This window comes from Haplochromis burtoni, unplaced genomic scaffold (assembly GCF_018398535.1).
Source record: "Haplochromis burtoni strain Fernald_Lab_line unplaced genomic scaffold, NCSU_Asbu1 Contig_159, whole genome shotgun sequence".
In the NCBI taxonomy this organism is placed as follows: domain Eukaryota; kingdom Metazoa; phylum Chordata; class Actinopteri; order Cichliformes; family Cichlidae; genus Haplochromis; species Haplochromis burtoni.
This window is the reverse complement of record NW_024582520.1, coordinates 1,424,409-1,444,488: the sequence shown is the minus strand read 5'-3', so window position 1 is coordinate 1,444,488 and position 20,080 is coordinate 1,424,409. Positions and strand designations below refer to the sequence as shown.

Genomic DNA, 20,080 nt, shown 5'->3' with positions numbered 1-20,080 from the left:
AGTACCGCAGTACGCTGTTACCATTTAGATAAACTCACGGTGGCTTCACTATTACACAATACACACAGTTTCACAAGCCTGTTTCACTCATCTCATCCAGTGCGACTGAAATTTTGATCAAATATAAACACAATACGGGTCCGTTAGTCTTAATTATGAGCTTGACTGATTAAAGTGCTAAATTCTTACACAATGGGAGGGCGTTGTAGAAAATTACGAGTCCTTTGGTGCAGCAGGAAGCCGTGTTAAGGTAGTGTATAGAATATATGCCTTGTTCTATGCATTATTGCTTTTGTTTGTGGCTTATATAACGGTCTAAATATTGCTGTAATTGGTACTTCTGTTATTGAGTATTACCATGAATAATATTTAGAAATCATTGTTCCACATCACTGAGACCTGTGGGTGCATACAGCACCAGCAGATTAGAGGTGGATTTTTTAGGCTTTTTCATTTTCTGTGTTGTGACACACCAAACAGTTGGAATCATGCTGTCCTTCTCCACTGGGAAGATTAATATCCGCCCAAATGACTCGCACGGGTGCTAGAAAGTATAATACAAATGAGAATGTATTATCCTATTAACTACCAAGGGCCTACATGTTAATTATCTTGGCCCGTGGTAGTCCAGAAACTGGGTTAAGTGAGACCTTATTACGAATGAAACACAGGCTGCATGAGCAGCGTGCTCAAAGGAATATGAGAAAAGATTATGATGAATAATCTTCACACCCAACAAAACAACGCACATTTCTATCTGTAGTTGAAATCCATCCAACGAATGGAGATACTGACGTAGTGACGTACTTGTGGCATTATTTTTGGGTTGACCAAATAACCTGAGACATATACCCAAATTCAGGACATAACAAGTCAGTCAGTTGTTTTCCGGTTGCAAAGGTATTCTATTTACATCAAACAACCCGAGATCCCCACCCTGAATCGCTGCCTCCCCTTGACTGCAGGATTTGAAGGATTCTCATCTACGACGACAGATGAGTGATAAGAATAATAACACGGAGGGCAGACCTTCATTGTTATTATGCAAATCTCTAGAGAGTGGCTCATGAAATGAAATAAATGATTAGGCTGGTGGAATCAAACACTCTCAGAGTGTGGCTTCTGCTGAGCACAGTGAAATGCTATCAGTACATCTCTCCCATTAGAATCACAGAAATTAGACACTAAAACCAAATCACCCTCTTTGTCCAGGCTGCACCTCGGCCCATCTAAAAGTACCATCTGTGTTCTGAAGTGAAGAAAATCATGGCACGCTGCTCCCTCTAGTGGATCATGTCAGGAATTAGACACAACCTATTACATGTCCAGGTCTCTTACTTTAATGTGTGAGTGCACGGTCCTTCATGAACTCGTTCAAATGAACCCAAAAGACTGTAAAACTTTTATACAATAATATTTCATGTTGATGCAAATAAGACAGAGATTCAACATGAAAAAAGGACGCTTTTTGACGTGCGCTTTAATTCCCAGGTTACTGCATTAAAGAGGACTCACAATAAACAGCCTTAAAGGTGAGCTGCAGACATGTTCATTTCTATATGATTGGAATATGTGAGGAGGAATTAAAGGTTCTTACAAGTTTCCACTTTCTGCTACCTTTTATCAAATGAATATTGTGATTTTCACTTCACTACAGTTATTTATTAGGGGGTGTTACAGTACAGCACAGTTACTAATGACTTTCATTCTGAGCCCTTTCACGTTTCAAGGTTATATTATCGGCAAATCTTAATTCCTATCACGTGGCTCTGTTTAATTTAAATCAATACCTGAGAGGTCAGTCAAAAAGTTACAGATAAGAGAAATCTTTAAAAGTGCAAGAAAATAAGTGAAACCAGCTACAATAACAGTGCATCAATGTCAACCTAATAACATCATACAGTCTATGTTATTACATACCACACATGTGACCTTTGAACTATTGCATTTTTTTTGTTAAATACATTTATAGTTTTATTCTGTAGAATATCAGTAAAGGATGCAAGTAGTACATTTATTTTGAAAATGATCTGCAACAGTCAAAAAAATTGGAAACGTATGGGGACAGAGCCAATCTTTCATTTGATTTCTGCGAGGAGTTAAAGTGTCCACATTCGTGAAAAGCGTCTCATCACTCTGCTCATTACTGTAACTTACTAACTCAGTAAGCACAGAGCTGCCTCATGCTCTGTGAGTTTGTGTAGGAAATAAAAGTGGGTTCAGTTGAGCCACTAGAGGGAGCGTGACGCCATGTTTTACCTCAAAAGTGCTCTGAAGCGACAATAAATATACTTTTTTGCCCAGTTAAACTGCACTGTGTGGTTTTTCAGGAAGCCTGATGATGATCATTTGGGAGTGCTCACACTTTCCACAAACACTACGAGTAAACTCTGAAAGGGGCAAAGCGAGCTTGTTCGACTGTTGTCTAGCACTGCTCGTTTATGGGAAAAAAGATAAACCAACAACAACAGAAAATCCACAACCTGGCATCGGCTGCTCCATCAATCATGCACACATTTAGAAGCGCAGAGATACAGCATATTTACACTGACCATCAATCTGTTGCTGACTGGCTCCTCGTTGGTACATGGATGGTCTGTGGGGGTTCTTATTGTTGTTTTTTTATGAGGAGATGCATTTTGTAGCCTGTTGTGGCAAACAGAGAGGAATGGGGAGAGCATGAGAGCAGAGACCAACGGGGAGGTAATGACGGCAAAATCAATTTCACACTTGACTGCATTTAGGAGAGGTGAGTGGCGCCGGGCATCTTGATCTGTCCATCAGCCCGCGTGATTCTCGTTGCAGTGGCAGCATCATAACTCCTGTTAGACTAACCGAGGGCCAACAACCATGACTACATGGATGATATGGCTGTTAGAGCAAGAAACTAGGCACCTACTACATCACGACACCCCCCCTCCCCCCCACCACACACACACACACACTCACACACACCCTGTACATATGACATCTTTATCTGCAGGAGTGACGCTGCGCTCATCCGCCAACTGTTTAACCTCCAGTTTCTCCAACAAGAAGAAAAATAGGCCAAAAAGAACCATACATATATCTATCACGTGAGATTTTTCTGCTTCTTTTATGGAAATATAAAATGAGATCTTGTACATTATAATTATAGACTCTTCAAGATGAGTCACCTCTGTTCCTTCCTATTATGACGCTAACCTACACATTATTTATTTGCAAAAAGAATCTGCTAAAGCGCTTAATTATGGACGATAACTGTAATTTTCTGATATTTTCTAGACTTCTTCTGTGCACTTTTTAGCAACGTCATCGCCGAATGTCAGTTTTGTCCAGACGAGGCGCTCAATGACAAAACATCCCCTGCTTCACCTCTATCAGCCAGTTAGGGAACAGCAACAGCCGACAGCAGGGAGGACAATCTTCTGCTGTGGTGCTGTGTGTTATCAAGATAATGGTGTCCTTTGTCTATTCAAGGATTCAATTACCGGCAGATTCATCACCTCTAAAGGTCAGCAGAGGCTGAAACTGCACCAAGGTCCTGATCACACTGGAAGCACACTGGATTTCCTCTGTTCCTTTAACATGTTTGAAAGTTGCTTTCATGCATTAGAATGAAAATTCACTATGTGGGGAAAAAGTGTCAGACTGTTAGTGACTGAAATCAGACACTTCTATGCCAAACATGAATGTCCTCCCAGAGGGGCCACTTGATTTTGGTTAAAACAGCTGTGCAGTGGTGTATAGTGAATTTTCTCGAAGCTCAACCATTTGAAGACTGAGAAGATTTAAAGTTAAGAGAACAGCGTTTTTCATAGACTATGCAGGTGTAAGCCTGCAGCCAGTTAGTGACTGTTAGGCTTCATCTTTGATAATCCAAGTCACTAAACTGCACATCGACACTTTTTGATGGAATTTTATGACACATAATATAACTTGCTGTGTGGTCCAGACCATCCAGTAAGTTTCAGGTTTATTTTGTAATTTTTTTTTTATTATCATTTATATTATCTGTTTCTTGGGACTATCCATACTTTCTGCCACGTATCTGGATCTGCGGCTCCCTGCCCACTCCCCCAGTTGTGCTGTGCAACACTGCAAGTTTTGGTACTGATCCAATTACAAGTAATTAAAAAATTTTTTTATTTAACATAAATCAGTGGACTGAACTTAGAGGATAGAAACAAATTATCGATCCTATTGAACTAGTATCAGTTCAATACCAGCAATAGTATCGATACTATTGATATTTGGATTGATAGTCCACCTCTATCCCTCTTCTCTTCTGAGGGTCACCAAGACTTTCCAAATCCAGCCTAGAGATGTAATCTCTTAAGCTTGTTGTGAATCTGCTCCATGGTCTTACGCTGCTGTGACAAAACCTCACCTAGGAGCTGCACAGTAGGCATCCTGGTCAGATGTTGAAGCACCTCAGCTGGCTCCTTTACATTAGGAGCTCTACTCTGACCTCTTTCCAAATGACCAAGCTTCTCTTTATCAGCATGCTTGGATTAATGGTAGCTGACAACTTAGACCTCAATTCCTCCAAATATGATTATTACTTGTACAAAAACAGTACAAAAATGTGTCAGCACTAATACTAATATTGAGGGTTCAAAATGTCTAAAAAGAAAAAATTAGCACATGTATGTGTAGAAGCTAATAGCTGAGTTTAAACATTTCTGACTTGTGGAAATAAAGTTTTTTCATCACTTACCAAAGAGTTGAAAGTGATTATAGACACATAAAGTGTAAATATGAAGACGCTGCCAGCAGTTGATTAGCCTAGCACAATAACCAGACAGAGCTGGAAGCAGCTAGCCTGGCTAACGGACCTCCTAGCTTCTGTTTAGAGTAATTTAAAGAGTAGGTGCGAGGAAGTAGCAGCGTTTGGTTACCTTTTGGGGCCTTTCTACACATACTGTTGGGATTTACGTTTATATGTACGGCTAATATCTCATAAGTAGCGTCACTTATTTGTGTGTTGTCTTTGACGGCCCACAGTGTAACATAGTAAGACCCCCTTCACAAGAATGTGGATGGAGGTTGTGATACCTACAAGGCAACAAGGTCATAAATCTGCTCTTATGGAACGCACCCTAGCTCCGTCTTTATGCAGGTCTGACTGGAGGATAAGAGGTGGTTGTCATGGTAACGGTAGTGTTGCTAGCAGAAGGCTGAAGTGCACCGCAAGCTGCAGAAGAAGAAACGTAAGTACTGGATCTCAGTCACACAAGGAGAACTTTTGACCTTTCACCTTAGTGTCCTGTTTATCACACATAATAAAAAGCATTCACTGTCTGGGTGTGGGGCTCTTTGTTCGTTTGGGTCTCCTGAGCGAGCAGAGAGACACTGCAGCCATTTTTTTTAAAACTTGAACCCTTAATTGCTAAATAAATTTAAGAAAATGCACTTTGAGCATATTTGTCTTCTCTCTCTCTCAAAATGAACCCAACACAGTTGTTTTGATAACTAGCCTTTTCTGTCCATTTTGGCCTTTTGTCCACATTTTATGTCACTGAAAACAGAGTTTTCTGAAACTTGGTGTTTGCCTTTTATTAACTCTTACATCAGACTGTGTGCTGTGTTGCTTGCATGACAAAATATTATTGCTTTATCTTTTTATGCACGTTTAGATGCTAACACATGCAAAGGACTCACGCTCCTGTGTTTTTAGAAAGACGGAGATTTCTACATTCCACATTCAGTTAAGACATTTCTGTTATGCCCATCTTTATTCACCTAATAAAGTTGTTCCATTAAAGATTCTGATTGGCCAGTATTTGTTATTGTTTTCAGCATTTTCATGTAGATGGACAATATTTTCAAATCAATGCTTGTATGCACAGATTTTTTTAAATGAAAGCAGAAAATCTCTATTTTAAAAAACAATACTTAAGCAAGTGTTGAAGTAGCTAGCGTGTAGATTAAGATGAGCTCAAGTTCTGAGTTAAGGCCATTACGCCTCGAGCGCGTTGCAAAGAAGCAAGTTTGGATCAGAAAACAGAATTTTTCTGATCCAAACTTGTCGTGTTACACAGATACACACCAAAAGCATTTTTGCAGAAAATTAATTTTTTTTAAAACTTGAAGATGACATCATCAAGCCGTTGCATGTTTTAAACTACGAGCACGCTTGTTGTTTATTTGGATCTGAAAAATTTAGCTCGGTTTAAAAAAAAAAGCCCCAAATTTGTCATGCAAAATCGGTCGGTGCGAATGGCTGCATTAAAAATAGATGAGCCCGAAAAATATTTTTAAGGCACGAAATATTAGCTTGAATTTTACATGTCCGGTGTGTAAAGGGCTTCACTCCTCGCTATTATGACCACTGTTTTCAAAGTGTTTATTTGTCAGCACATCTAATTCTGAATTTATAAATGAATCCCAACAGCCTCTGCTGACTTGAAGCATCTTTGACTTTTTGATACTGCAGTGTTTTTACAGGATCACTTCAAAACATCTGGTTTCAGGATAAGAGATGAAGCGACTAAAATAAATTTCAGCCTGAGTACATGGGGGCTCTACACGAAGATGCCAGCATCTCGAAGCATTTAAGACCTGAACTGAAATAAAAACCGAGTAGAGGCCAATATTACTCATGAAAATAATCTTAACTAAGATTCTTTACACATTTTCCCATTAATTCAGAACGACAGGAGAATTTATTAAGACCCTCCCCATACAATGTGAAAACTGCTCTAAAACTCATTCTTCTCTATGGCTCGCACACACCGCAGCACAAGCGTACCTATGTGAAAAGGCCTTTACACTTCCAAAGATATGCACTCTTTCAGTACAATCGTTTTCTGGTTGGTAATAAACTGCAGCTGAAGTAAATTAGGTGCAAACTAATTCCCCCTTATGAAAAATGACTCGTCATATCTTTAAACTGATCTGACACAACCGATAAACATCAACCACATCCATAACTTAATGTGGTCTAAATCACTAATATCTTTCAACCAGGGCAACATCAATGTTTCAGCAATTATCAGTGCAAACACTGATAAATTCCATAACCTACTAATAGCTGTCAACTTAGTGACCAACAGCCCTGCGTCAGCTGACACTGGGGTTACCAAACAGGAGAGAAAAAGTTATTTCAACCTTCAAAATGTGCTCGACGTGTTGTGTATCTGCTGTAGTTTTGATAGCAAGTGAGTGTGCTCCATAGACACACACGAGAGATCTTTCCCATGAAGAGTAATTAAATAATGTTTTATGCCCAAAATCAAAGTGCACGGAAACACATTTAAGAATGTGGATGACAGCAGTTAGATGTTGTGTTTCTCCCCTGGAGCTGCTGTTGAGTCACATTCTTTTGTTGAGCACGCCGAAATGTCTCGAAACAAACAACCAGCTCATTATTTTATTGCCACAGTGGTCTACGAGCAAATGGCTTTGTGTTCTGCTCCCTGTGTTTGTTCATGCTATGGCTCTTTTTTAATCACTTACACAATCTTTGTCTGCTATTCGCAATCTGTTACGGCTGGAAAGAAGCTTAAAGCCTACTGTTACATGAATTTATAACTTGTCTTTACTATTTTCTGCCCGACTTATCCACAAATTTCATATTCGCTATTTCAGATTAGTTAATCCTTCTTGTATGTGAAAGATGCTTTGCAGTAGGTACTATACAAGAGAAGCTTTTCATGGTTGATCAGGTCCTGGCCAAAGCTCCACTCAGCCTGGTTTGAGGACTTTCATTCTGGCCAAATCCATTTTACTTTCAAACCCTTTTGGCCAACATTCAACAATTTTCCATTCTGAAATCCTTCGTTTTAATTTTGCAACCTCTAACCTGCTGGCACCAAAAGCAACACGTCTTAATTATTCAAAAGGAAGTAAACTGTATTCATTAAATATAAATCTGTTTATCCTAATAAATTTATATATTTACAGTGTTGGTGCAGTTGAGTTCAGAACAATGGCACACACGTCCACGCATCTTGCCAGGTGCAGGGTACAAAAATAGGAAAATGAATAAAATCCATGCTTTATCTTGACTGCAGGCCAGAAGAGATCAGTTGAAGCTGATGAGGACCTTTTCAGTCAAATGAAGCACGATGTAATAGAAAGAGGACAGTAGCATACTCCAGTGTGCAGGTGTTCCTTCTTATGTTGAGTCAGGTTTTTCTAATTTTGCTCGCTTGTTCCCATGCTTGCAGTTTCAGGACTCAGGAAGAAAAAAATAAATATATTCTTAAGTGCTTTATGGGCACATTTTGTTCATCTGTTTGGCAAAAACAACACGTTCTACATAATGTTCACAAACTCCAGTAATCCTTATTTACTTCCCATGTGTTAAAAGACACGTCTAGCCACCTTTAGCCACCATCATGTCCTTTGATAAGTAAACCACCCAGTAGACCATGTTAAATGCGCCAAATGACACGGGGAAGAGGATCCGTGCATACTTGTCAATTTTACTGGTTCCGCCCATACCAGCAGTGGTGGGCTGGGAGCACGGCGTCTGCTTCGGCTCCAGTTTGTTCCCCATCATCTGGATGCGCTCCAGCTTCGGGCCCAGCAGATGCTGCAGAGAGGAAGTGCTGGCGTTCTGCTTGCACGGTGTCCCTGCCATTACGTCTGGCGTAGAAGCTGCACCCTGAGGCGTACTCTTCACCAGCTGCGCTGAGGAAGACGCAACGCTGAGCAGGCTCTCAGACTTTGGGCTGGAGCGGGAGAGGGTGGAGGAGCTGCCATTGGTTCCACCGGCTAAAGGTCGCAGCGGCCTTCCTCGCCCTACTCCTGCAATGTTGGTGGTGGACTGGGCTCTCTGTTGACTGCTCGACTCTTGGTGGGAGATATAATTCATGCGCTTCCTCAGATTACCGTTCGTATCAGGATTTTGCTGCGAGAGAGGAGAATAACCATATTTGAGTCAGGCTGATAAGAAAGTGAAACTGACACTGACATTTAAATTTGTTCCTCGTGTTTTAGTTCAGTTTAACAGCTTGAAATACATTTCATTGTGACATTACCAATAAGTTTGATGTGTCACATGGCCCTCTTCCTATTGAAAAAACAAAAGTTGTATCCAGGATGGCCGACTTCTAAATGGCCACCATGGTCACCACCCATCTTGAGGAGTTTGCCCCCTCACATATACTAATGTGCCACGAACAGGACTTTAATATCACCAACCATTCCCATTTTATTACGGTGTATCCATATAAATGGCCCACCCAGTATACAAATCTATCGCCAACTGCTGCACCTGTAAGAAAAAACGAACATACAACACCTGGAACACAAAAATTTGAAAATGCACAGGTACATAAATCAACAATCTGCACGCTCATTCCAGCAGGAGAATGAGAAAGGCCCTAGATGGGGTCCGCACGGCCAAGGGGTGGGAGTCCCAAAGGACCAGTGGCGACGAGCAGCTGACCCCACTGTAGCTGCCCACCCTAGTGTGAGTCGAGATCAAGGCTCCAGGTGCCCAAGAACCGCTTGGTACCTTTGCCTGGGAAGTTCTTGGTGCCACGAAAGAAGTCCAAGCGACAGAAGGAGTTCCAAGACCACCGAGTGAGTGGGTCAGTGACGACACCAGAACATCCAGCCACAGTCCCCGGAACCAACAAAAACCGGGGGAGTGATGGGGATGGTGAACTCCTCCCTCCGTGCCCATGTCCAACAGAGGCCAAGGCTTATTTGTTGTGTATTATTGTAAATAATGTTCCCAGTGCAGTCCTTTCTAGAATAAATTGTTTTTTTCTGTATTTAGCTTGAAGTGGTTAGCAAGGAATTTTCCAGATTTATCACCATGTTCAAAGTTCTCCAAATGCAGCCCCCAAAGCCCTCTGCACAACAGGCCAGATTTAATAATACAATGATGCACTACTTTATTCTATGCACTTTAAGCATTTTATCCACCTCTACCTTTATATTTAGAATTACCATTTATCCTACGATATGTCTTTAGACTGTGGGAGGAGACCAGAGAACCCTGAGGAAACCCAACCAGTTTGAACCAAAAGCCATCTGACAGACAATAGTTTTAACCCCTGTAACACCATGCCACCACTTATTGATAACACTGTACAAATCCAACTGGAATTCTTGATTGAGTTTGTTATTGAAACCAGCTCTCAGTTTGGATTCGGGAGATTATTTCTCTGTATTACTGTAGAAGCTTAATCTTAAAATATAAACCGTTGAATTGATGTTAGCAAAAAAAAAAAGAGTGTTAAAACAATAAACATATTTCGTGCAAAGAATTTTTTCATCTCTCCTTTCTTCTTCCTGTTTGAAGGAGTTTGCAGGATAGGTGAAGTTTACTTCCTCCCCACAAACTTTGTCATATTGATCTGATCACAGTCCCCCGACACAGATGGCCTTCATTTGTGAAGGCAGACGACAGACTGTGCGTAATACAGGTGTCACTTACCATGGCTTTCACTCACTTCACACAAGCTTAAGACAGAAAGTAGGTAGCACCGCATCGGGGTAATGCACTGTAGCGTCAAAGGAGCTTATCCTTTGAAAGTTGATGTTTTCAAGCAGAGTGTGATGCTGGTACTAAGGCATTCGCAGGAATAATCCACCAACACCACCCCCACCCCTTGAATTAGAAAGGATCCAATGTTATTGTGTCCCGTGTGCAGCAGAGGAGGAGTGTGTGTGTGTGCGTGGAGTTTGTGTCTCAACATGGAGGAGGTAAAATGCTGAGGAGTTGGAACCATCAACACACTGTGACCCATGTGCCAAGCCCTCTGGTAACAGGACCTGCTCTTGAGGAAGAGAGTATTAATTTCCCCCCCTGTTGCCAGAGCTGTCCTGAAACCTATACAGATGTAGTCGGACTGCGTTGCCATGGCAACCCCCTAATCCATTGAAGCGCTGTTGTCACTATACTGCATTCAGGCATGATTACGCCACACTGGGATTTAGGCAGAAGGGAACGACTTAAAGTAGTTACTGTAAAACGGGCATATCCGCTGGTGGGTTACGTCAACTTCAATGATCGGTTAACAGATGACCTATGATTTCCACTCTTCAGGCTGAGACAAATACATCGCACGTGTTTATCCGGCACCATGAACACATTCCTACAGTTACATAAACAGCACTGCAACACATTCATCATATCTGACTTACAGCTTTAAAATAGCTTCATGGTATATTCATGAATCCTCGTTGAATCCATGTAACTTGCCATGGTGTCGATGCAATTTGCTTAAACTTCGTCACACAGAAATAGACGCTTATGTCAGTTCATGCACGTATAATTTCAAAAGAAAGGTTGCACACCTCGTGACTACTCCCAAACATCTGTGCTGTGAAGCTGTTTTCAGACCCGTCTTATTTTCTCTCACACACACATTTTTTTCTGTCTTTTAACAAGCAGTTGTTTTTAATTTGACAAGCAAGATTTCATTTGTAAAGTTCTGGGACCAGGTTTCTCTAGCTTTCCTTAACACCCTGTAAGCAGGAGCTCAGCTGACTACTCTCACATGCAGGAACCACTTCTGATGATTCAAACGTGTAGGCTAAAGGCAGTAAGCACATAATAAGGGACATGCTCTGTGAGTGCTCCTTGAAATAAAGTGTGATCAGATTATTGAGCCACTTTGAGAGAAACAGAAGTCACCTGCAGCACTTCCTCTGCGTCCTTGACCTTGACAGGCGTGGATTGGGGCACCGGGGGACATTTGGCTGGCTTCTTTTTGGCGCGCTCAATCTGTGCATTGGTGAAGTAGTTGACAGCGGCAAACTCAATGAGGGCGGAGAAGACAAAGGCGAAGCAGACGGCGATGAACCAGTCCATCGCAGTAGCGTACGAGACCTTGGGGAGGGAATGGCGAGCACTGATACTGAGCGTTGTCATGGTCAGGACGGTGGTGATGCCTTGGTTTGTGGGAAAATAAAAACAAAAGAACACATGAGGCTGTGTCAAAGAGGGAGTTGACATAAATTCTTTCATATTTGATCAAAGCACATAATTAGTCTGAATTTGACTCAATTTGAATGTAAGTAGAGTTGCAAAAATATCCATCTCACTGGGAAAACCGAGGCTTCACCACAAACTGGTATGAATTTTAACACTGCAGATCTGAATAGAAAACCAGATGTGTTCAATAACCCATATATTATGTTCTTCTCATCAGGCGATTTCATTAACTGAAGGCAGAAGGATAATGAACCGTATATACAGCATAGCTTTGCAATAGAAACATGTACAATAGAACCACAAAAAGCATTTGTCCACTTGAGCTACTCTGAGAGTTTCACTCGACTCTGTACTCTGAGGACTGATGTTGCCTGTCTGCACCAGCACAGTGGATTTTCAAACAAACAATCAAGGTGTGATTGAATGCAGACTTTCAGCTTTATAACAAACAAACATTACAAACATTTTTATACATAGAAACAAATTTTCAGAGGCTCAGCAGTAATTGGACAAGCCAGCATAACTTTAACATAAGGTTTGTGGTTAATACTTAGGTGAATATCCTTTGTAATCAATGACTGTCTGAAGTCTACCATTCATGAATATCACCGACTACTGTTTCCTCCCTCGAGTTGCTCTGCTACGCCTTTATTGCAGCTGCTTTCAGTTGCTCCACTCTCGAGTTTGTCTTCAGTATCTGTAAAGCTGCTCTATTTTGTTGAGATCTGGTAACTAATCTGAACATTTCTTTGCCTTGAAAAACTCTTGGGCTTCTTTTGTACTTTCTTTGGGTCATTTGGACTGTGGAGCGCTGTATGATCAGTTTTCCAGCAGAATCGGAATCTGAACAGAAAGTACAGCTCTGCGAACAGAATTCACCCTTTTACATCAGTCAGGAGTCATCATCAGTAAACACTAGTGAGCCAGTTCCACTGGCAGCCATACATCCGCTTGCCATAACATTGCCTCCACCATGTTAGAAAGAGGATGTGATGTGCTTCAAATACTGTTTCTTTCCTTCTCCATACTTTGTTCTTCCCATCATCTAGGTTTGGTTTCACGTGTCCAAGGAGGTTTTTTCCTAAACTGCCGACATTTAGATGTTTTCTGGCAAAGTCTAATCTGGATTTCCATTTCTTGATTGTAACCAGTGGTTGTTGCTGTAAACCTTCTTTGTTGTCACTCACTCTACCTCCTCAACGATGTTTTTGACTCGGCTAGATGTTGTGAAATTTTTTTCGTAACCTAGGAAAGAACAGTTTTTATCCATTGTCTTCTGTGGCGTTTCTTCTTTGATGTCGTTGATGTACCTTTATTTTGATTTTTCAGCCTCCTCTTCTTGCATCTGGGCATCTCTGTGGACCTCAGATTAAGAGCTCCAGCTAAAAGCTGCCAAATACAAGTTCAATACTTGGAATCAACTCTAGATCTTTTAACTTCTTAAACAGTCTGTCTGGAAAAACAAAGGAACAGGCCTCATCTGATCATGAAACTGCTTGTCAGTCAATTGTCCAATTACTTTTGAGGCCCTGAAAAACACTGCTGCCTTCTGGCAAAAGGTACTAGAGCATTCGGCCGTCACTGCCAGACTGTGAAACAGCTTCTTCCCCCAAGCCGTCAGACTCCTGAACACTCAGTGACTCGACTCATTCACCCGCTTAAAGACCCATTTTTACTCTTTGGCTTTTAGTTCTGTATGAGTCTGTCATTATTTTATTCTTATTATTTTCTTACCTTTTATTTTACTTTCCTTTTAAATTTTATCTGATTATTTTATTGTACAGTAATATGGTCAAAAAAATTTGTTTTTAAAAGTGCTATATAAATAAAATTGATTGATTGATTGATTGACAAAGTTACTTTACAGTGCTCAACGCACTGAGCTGAACCGGTGCCCATACGGCTCAGTCTTCTGCACATTTCTATTGCACTGCTGTGTCTGTATCGTTCTTTCTGTCTGGTGTTGTTGTCTTTGTCTTCAGGGGGGGGTTGCAATTTTTGCAAATTGCACTTTATGTAGTCCTGCGTTGATTGTCTGTTATATGCCATATGCAGCACCACGGTCTTGGAGGAACATTGTCTTGTTTCACTATGTATGTACCACTGCACATGGTTGGAATGACAATAAAGCCACTTAACTTAACTTGAATTGACTTGACTTGAAAATGGGGGACTGTGTATAAAAGAATGTGTAATGGCCAACCACTTGCGGTACGATCGTGGCTCAAGAGTTGGCAGTTCATCTCGTAATCGGAAGGTTGCTGGTTCGAGCCCCGGCTCGGACAGTCTTGGTCGTTGTGTCCTTGGGCAAGACACTTCACCTGCCGCCTACTGGTGTTGGCCAGAGGGGCCGATGGGCAATATGGCAGCCTCGCTTCTGTCAGTCTGCCCCAGGGCAGCTGTGGCTACAACTGTAGCTGCCTCCACCAGTGTGTGAATGTGAGAGAATGAATAGTGGATTGTAAAGCGCTATATAAATGCAATTTATTATTATTATTATTATTAAAGATTTGTTTAACCAATAAAAAGTAAAAATTGTACTAAGTGACAAATTAAACCTAAAACGTCACATCTTGACCGTCTGATTTAGAATCCATAAGATGATGTAAAGACTAATTGTCTAAATATAAACATTTTGTCAGTCTTAAACTTGTCACCTAACTGTACCTCTCTGTAAGTCTGTAGATATACAGGGAGTGCAGAATTATTAGGCAAGTTGTATTTTTGAGGAATAATTTTATTATTGAACAACAACCATGTTCTCAATGAACCCAAAAAACTCATTAATATCAAAGCTGAATGTTTTTGGAAGTAGTTTTTAGTTTGTTTTTAGTTTTAGCTATTTTAGGGGGATATCTGTGTGTGCAGGTGACTATTACTGTGCATAATTATTAGGCAACTTAACAAAAAACAAATATATACCCATTTCAATTATTTATTTTTACCAGTGAAACCAATATAACATCTCCACATTCACAAATATACATTTCTGACATTCAAAAACAAAACAAAAACAAATCAGCGACCAATATAGCCACCTTTCTTTGCAAGGACACTCAAAAGCCTGCCATCCATGGATTCTGTCAGTGTTTTGATCTGTTCACCATCAACATTGCGTGCAGCAGCAACCACAGCCTCCCAGACACTGTTCAGAGAGGTGTACTGTTTTCCCTCCTTGTAAATCTCACATTTGATGATGGACCACAGGTTCTCAATGGGGTTCAGATCAGGTGAACAAGGAGGCCATGTCATTAGTTTTTCTTCTTTTATACCCTTTCTTGCCAGCCACGCTGTGGAGTACTTGGACGCGTGTGATGGAGCATTGTCCTGCATGAAAATCATGTTTTTCTTGAAGGATGCAGACTTCTTCCTGTACCACTGCTTGAAGAAGGTGTCTTCCAGAAACTGGCAGTAGGACTGGGAGTTGAGCTTGACTCCATCCTCAACCCGAAAAGGCCCCACAAGCTCATCTTTGATGATACCAGCCCAAACCAGTACTCCACCTCCACCTTGCTGGCGTCTGAGTCGGACTGGAGCTCTCTGCCCTTTACCAATCCAGCCACGGGCCCATCCATCTGGCCCATCAAGACTCACTCTCATTTCATCAGTCCATAAAACCTTAGAAAAATCAGTCTTGAGATATTTCTTGGCCCAGTCTTGACGTTTCAGCTTGTGTGTCTTGTTCAGTGGTGGTCGTCTTTCAGCCTTTCTTACCTTGGCCATGTCTCTGAGTATTGCACACCTTGTGCTTTTGGGCACTCCAGTGATGTTGCAGCTCTGAAATATGGCCAAACTGGTGGCAAGTGGCATCTTGGCAGCTGCACGCTTGACTTTTCTCAGTTCATGGGCAGTTATTTTGCGCCTTGGTTTTTCCACACGCTTCTTGCGACCCTGTTGACTATTTTGAATGAAACGCTTGATTGTTCGATGATCACGCTTCAGAAGCTTTGCAATTTTGAGACTGCTGCATCCCTCTGCAAGATATCTCACTATTTTTGACTTTTCTGAGCCTGTCAAGTCCTTCTTTTGACCCATTTTGCCAAAGGAAAGGAAGTTGCCTAATAATTATGCACACCTGATATAGGGTGTTGATGTCATTAGACCACACCCCTTCTCATTACAGAGATGCACATCACCTAATATGCTTAATTGGTAGTAGGCTTTCGAGCCTATACAGCTTGGAGTAAGACAACATGCATGAAGAGGATGATGTGGACAAAATACTCATTTGCCTAATAATTCTGCACTGCCTGTATTCTCCAGTCTCATTGGCAATCACTTCCATCAATAATTTGGTACCAACCCACTTAATTTCTTATATCATAGTCCTGCTAAAGATAGTCAAGGTCTTTATACAGCAGATGAATTAAGACATCTAAGCAATGGTCAGCATGCTCTACCTCCAAATACTGTTTATATAACTAAGTATTAACTTATATTATGCCACTGTGAGCTTGCAGTTTCCTAACTACAGGGTGGGCCATTTATATGGATACACTGTAATAAAATGGAATTGTATCCATATAAATGGCCCACCCTGTATATCACATTAACACTGGTAACTCTCAAATTGTGGAAATAATTCAAATAAAGAAAGGTTATACATCACAGAGCTAGAGGACACATTGACTGAGGTTCATGCAGACACCATCCCGGGACTGAATGTCATGTGTTCTCATTTATTTGTCGCTGCACTACCCAGCGAGGGACCATAAAAATAAAACAAGACACCTGTCTGACCAGCACCCAAGGTTATGCGGGGCTTCTACAGTAACAGAAGGTCACCGTATAAGCCTGAGGTTCGTCACTCGCCCTTGGTACTATTAACCAATAGCAATAATGTGATTTGGAGAAAATCCCCTTTATGCCAAAGATCTGGAACAATCTGTGCGTCACAGCCCTTACCCAACATAAACGCATGTCTCCTTTGCCCGGACGTGACCGCCATATAATTACCTGTCAGTCAAAAGCAGCTGGATGACATTGATAGGTGAACTGCAGCTCAAGGCCACAGACTGAGGACATTAGCCTCTAATAGAGAGCTTTTCTTAATATAGCCAAAAGAATGAAACAGTGGGTGTTTTCTATTAAAATTAAAATTAAAGCTTTTGTGGAAACATTTCACTGACTCTGGAACTGATTATGTATATAATGCAAAGTATGGTGTGGGTCGCTGAAATCAGAGAAATTATCCGGAAGCCATTCTTTCGCCATAATTATGCTTGGTTTGGATACTTGATTGTTCCAAGCGCTGCATAGAGAGATGTTTTTTTCATGTTGATACTTCAGGAACATAAAGCTTTGAGGTTATTAGCTTATAGCAGGAAGCAGAAAGAGTGAAAGCAGCTGTGCAACAACAAGTGCAGCATATATCTGAATATACTGTATAGACTGTTACTTATGTAGCTAAATAAGAAGATACAGTAAATTGCATGAATTAGTGTGCTTCATAGGATAGTCGGGCAAGCTGTTGTGATTGCTAAATGTTTGCTTTTCCCTCATTTTGGACATGTGACCATGTAGGGTCGAATTAATAAGCCTTCAGTTACATAGTCCTACTATTTGACAACCATTGCTCACTGGGAAAAAATGCGACAGGGCTTTTACTTTGAAGGTGAATGGTTTGCATTTCCAGATTATGTTGAACTTGTTGTTACTGCTGCTTGACTACTATTTGGTGAGAGTTTGCAGAGAAGTTGGTATGTTCTATGCAAAATACAAAGGACCGCAGCAATCTGTGCTTTAGGTCTGTTAAGCTTGTGTTGTCATGTCTAGTCTCCATGTTTCCTGTTTTACTTTTACCTTGTGTTTCTTGTTACTACATGTTTAGTCTTACTCGCCGTTTGTCATTATGTCTCATTCTAGTCAGCTGTGTCCTCATGTGTCTCCTCATCACCTCATGTGTGTAGTTAAGTCCTCCGTCTTCCTGTGTTCAGCGTCGCGTTGTTTGTGTTACCTTCCCTACCCCTTCTCACAGTTTCCCAGTCAAGTCATAGTCATAGTTTCCCAGTTTATGTTCAGGTTTTCCCACAGTTTTAGCCTTGCTGTATTTTCGTGAGTTTCAGCCCTAAATAAAGGCTCGCTTTTTGTTAAGTCCACTTTTGTCTCCTCGCCTCTGTCTGCACTTGGGTCTTCTACTCTTGCAATCAACACAATCACAGGGTAGTTTTTGGTGTAGCACCTTCTTTGCGATTAGTTTCTCCCAGAAGCAGCCACCAACCTCATGGCACGACTCTCCAACTCGTCGAGGAACGCATAGTTTGCTCTCGTGACCAGTTATTGTGTCTAAGGAAACATGCGCCTGATGTCACAAGAGTAACCTCTTAATCGAAACTCATGGTCCTTTGTCTTCACTTTCACAGAGAAGATGTACTGTAGGATCATAAATGTGTGCCTCTTCATAGACCAAAGGACAATTACACTTTGGGACTTCCAGAACGATTACTGGCCATAAACTCTGATTTGAGACAATCACTGGAGTTGTTAAATGTCAAAAGTCTAGAAAGTTATAATTTGAGGCTTTAAGAAACACTCGTTTTACTTTAAGTGTACTTTTTATCTTGACTCTATTTGAAACCATGAAGCTTGAGCTCTAATCCTCACTCCACTCCTGTTTGTCTTCTTGACAAACCGCTTCTTTTAGGCTTAAAACAGGTCACTGCAGTGGAGTCATAGAGGCAGGAAGTCAAAACAGAGGCTACAGGGAAGAAGAGGAGAAATCCAAACACAGACCAACTTCCAACCCAAACAGTCACGCACGCGCCGGCTGAAAAGCAGCGGATAACAGCAGAACTCCACTGTCTCAAAGGCTCGACTCGTGCGTCAATAGTCGGGCTGCTGTGATGCCTCTGTCATGCCGGACAGTTTGGGGCGGGGGAGGCAGGGGTAGAACAGCAGGACTGTCACATACATTGTCCGCTGAAGAAGAGCAGCAGTGATTCGCTCGTGCTTTATTACACTGAGCGACACTCAGAGAGAGAGAGCCAAACAGCATCATTTTTCACTAAGCAACTCAACAGCTGACGGCAAAAGCATTCACTATACCAAATGAATGCTTAGAGGTGATGCTGCAGTGTGCGTGACACCTTTATTAAAACCAAATGGTGGGGTGGGTTGTTGGTTGTGTTGGTGTCTGAGTATGTTATGATGATTTGACAGAGTGCTAGCTAACAAAATGCCAGTCAATAGAGGAGATGTGTGGATTTCATACATGGGGTCAGTACTACTGTATAAACCCACGTGTGGTTTTATGCAGACGTCTGTGCAGCATCGTGAACGGTCAGCATATTAAATCAGAATCATTAATCACCACTGACACTTGTTTGTTTTTCTCTTAGTTAGCTTGTCATTAGTCATGGTGATGAGTTAATGCCAATTCTCTTGAAAGCAATGCAGGAATACTTTCAAACAGCGGCAAGCATCAGTGCCACTATCATTCAATAGACAACATGTCTATTGTCACACACTAATTAGTCTATTCTAGGGCAAAACCCAAACAGTGTAGCAAGGGAGTATGGGTAAGCACGCAACTGGGTTACAGGCTAAAAACTGAAAGCAGGTTTTGTAGCACATCTATGAGCAGCCAGCATGCAGGGAGGCTATTGTTTGTAATGTTCATCTCACCCACTTCGCTTTTAGGAAGACAGATGGATTTTGTGCTAATTTCATCCAACTTTCCTTTCCATTGGGTCTGGCTTTTGATCAATGCACCTTCATTTTAGCAAGAACTGTAGAGTCTGACGAACATCTGCTCATTTTTACTGTTACAGCAAGATATTAATATGGGTAGCAAACTAATTATTTATAATTTACTCAAACATATACTATATACACTATATATTTGGGTGTAATCTCAATTCATATTCATAAATCAAATATAGTGATCAATAAAGTAACTGTTTGCTTGGTGGCTGACCTGTGACTACCTTACTGTAACCAACAAAAACCTCTATGATCACATCTATGTTTTAACCAGTGCAGTTTTGCATATTACAGGGGGAGGGGGAGGGGGAGAGTAACAGATACAAAAGATGCACTCACTGACTGAAAATATAACTTGTTAAAGACTTTTTTCTTCAACACTTTGGAGCAGGGGTGCCCAATCCCAGCCCTCGAGAGCTACCGTCCTGCAGCTTTTAGATGCATCCTTGTTCCAACAAACCTGAATCAAATGAATGGCTTGTTATCAGGCCTTTG

General features: G+C 41.2%; 1 protein-coding gene across 1 annotated transcript in view; it reads right to left on the bottom strand.

Annotated features, from left to right (window-relative positions):
- Positions 1 to 2,917: 2,917 nt before the first annotated feature.
- The window catches only part of gabra4 (gamma-aminobutyric acid type A receptor subunit alpha4), a 30,875-nt gene continuing 13,712 nt past the window's right edge, over positions 2,918 to 20,080 (bottom strand). The window contains exons 9-10 of the mRNA XM_042225095.1: positions 11,585 to 11,841; positions 2,918 to 8,842 (exon numbers count right to left, since the gene is read on the bottom strand). Coding sequence (XP_042081029.1) covers positions 8,306 to 8,842; positions 11,585 to 11,841 — 794 coding nt within the window. The 3' untranslated portion in view covers positions 2,918 to 8,305. The remainder of the gene's footprint in view (positions 8,843 to 11,584; positions 11,842 to 20,080) is intronic.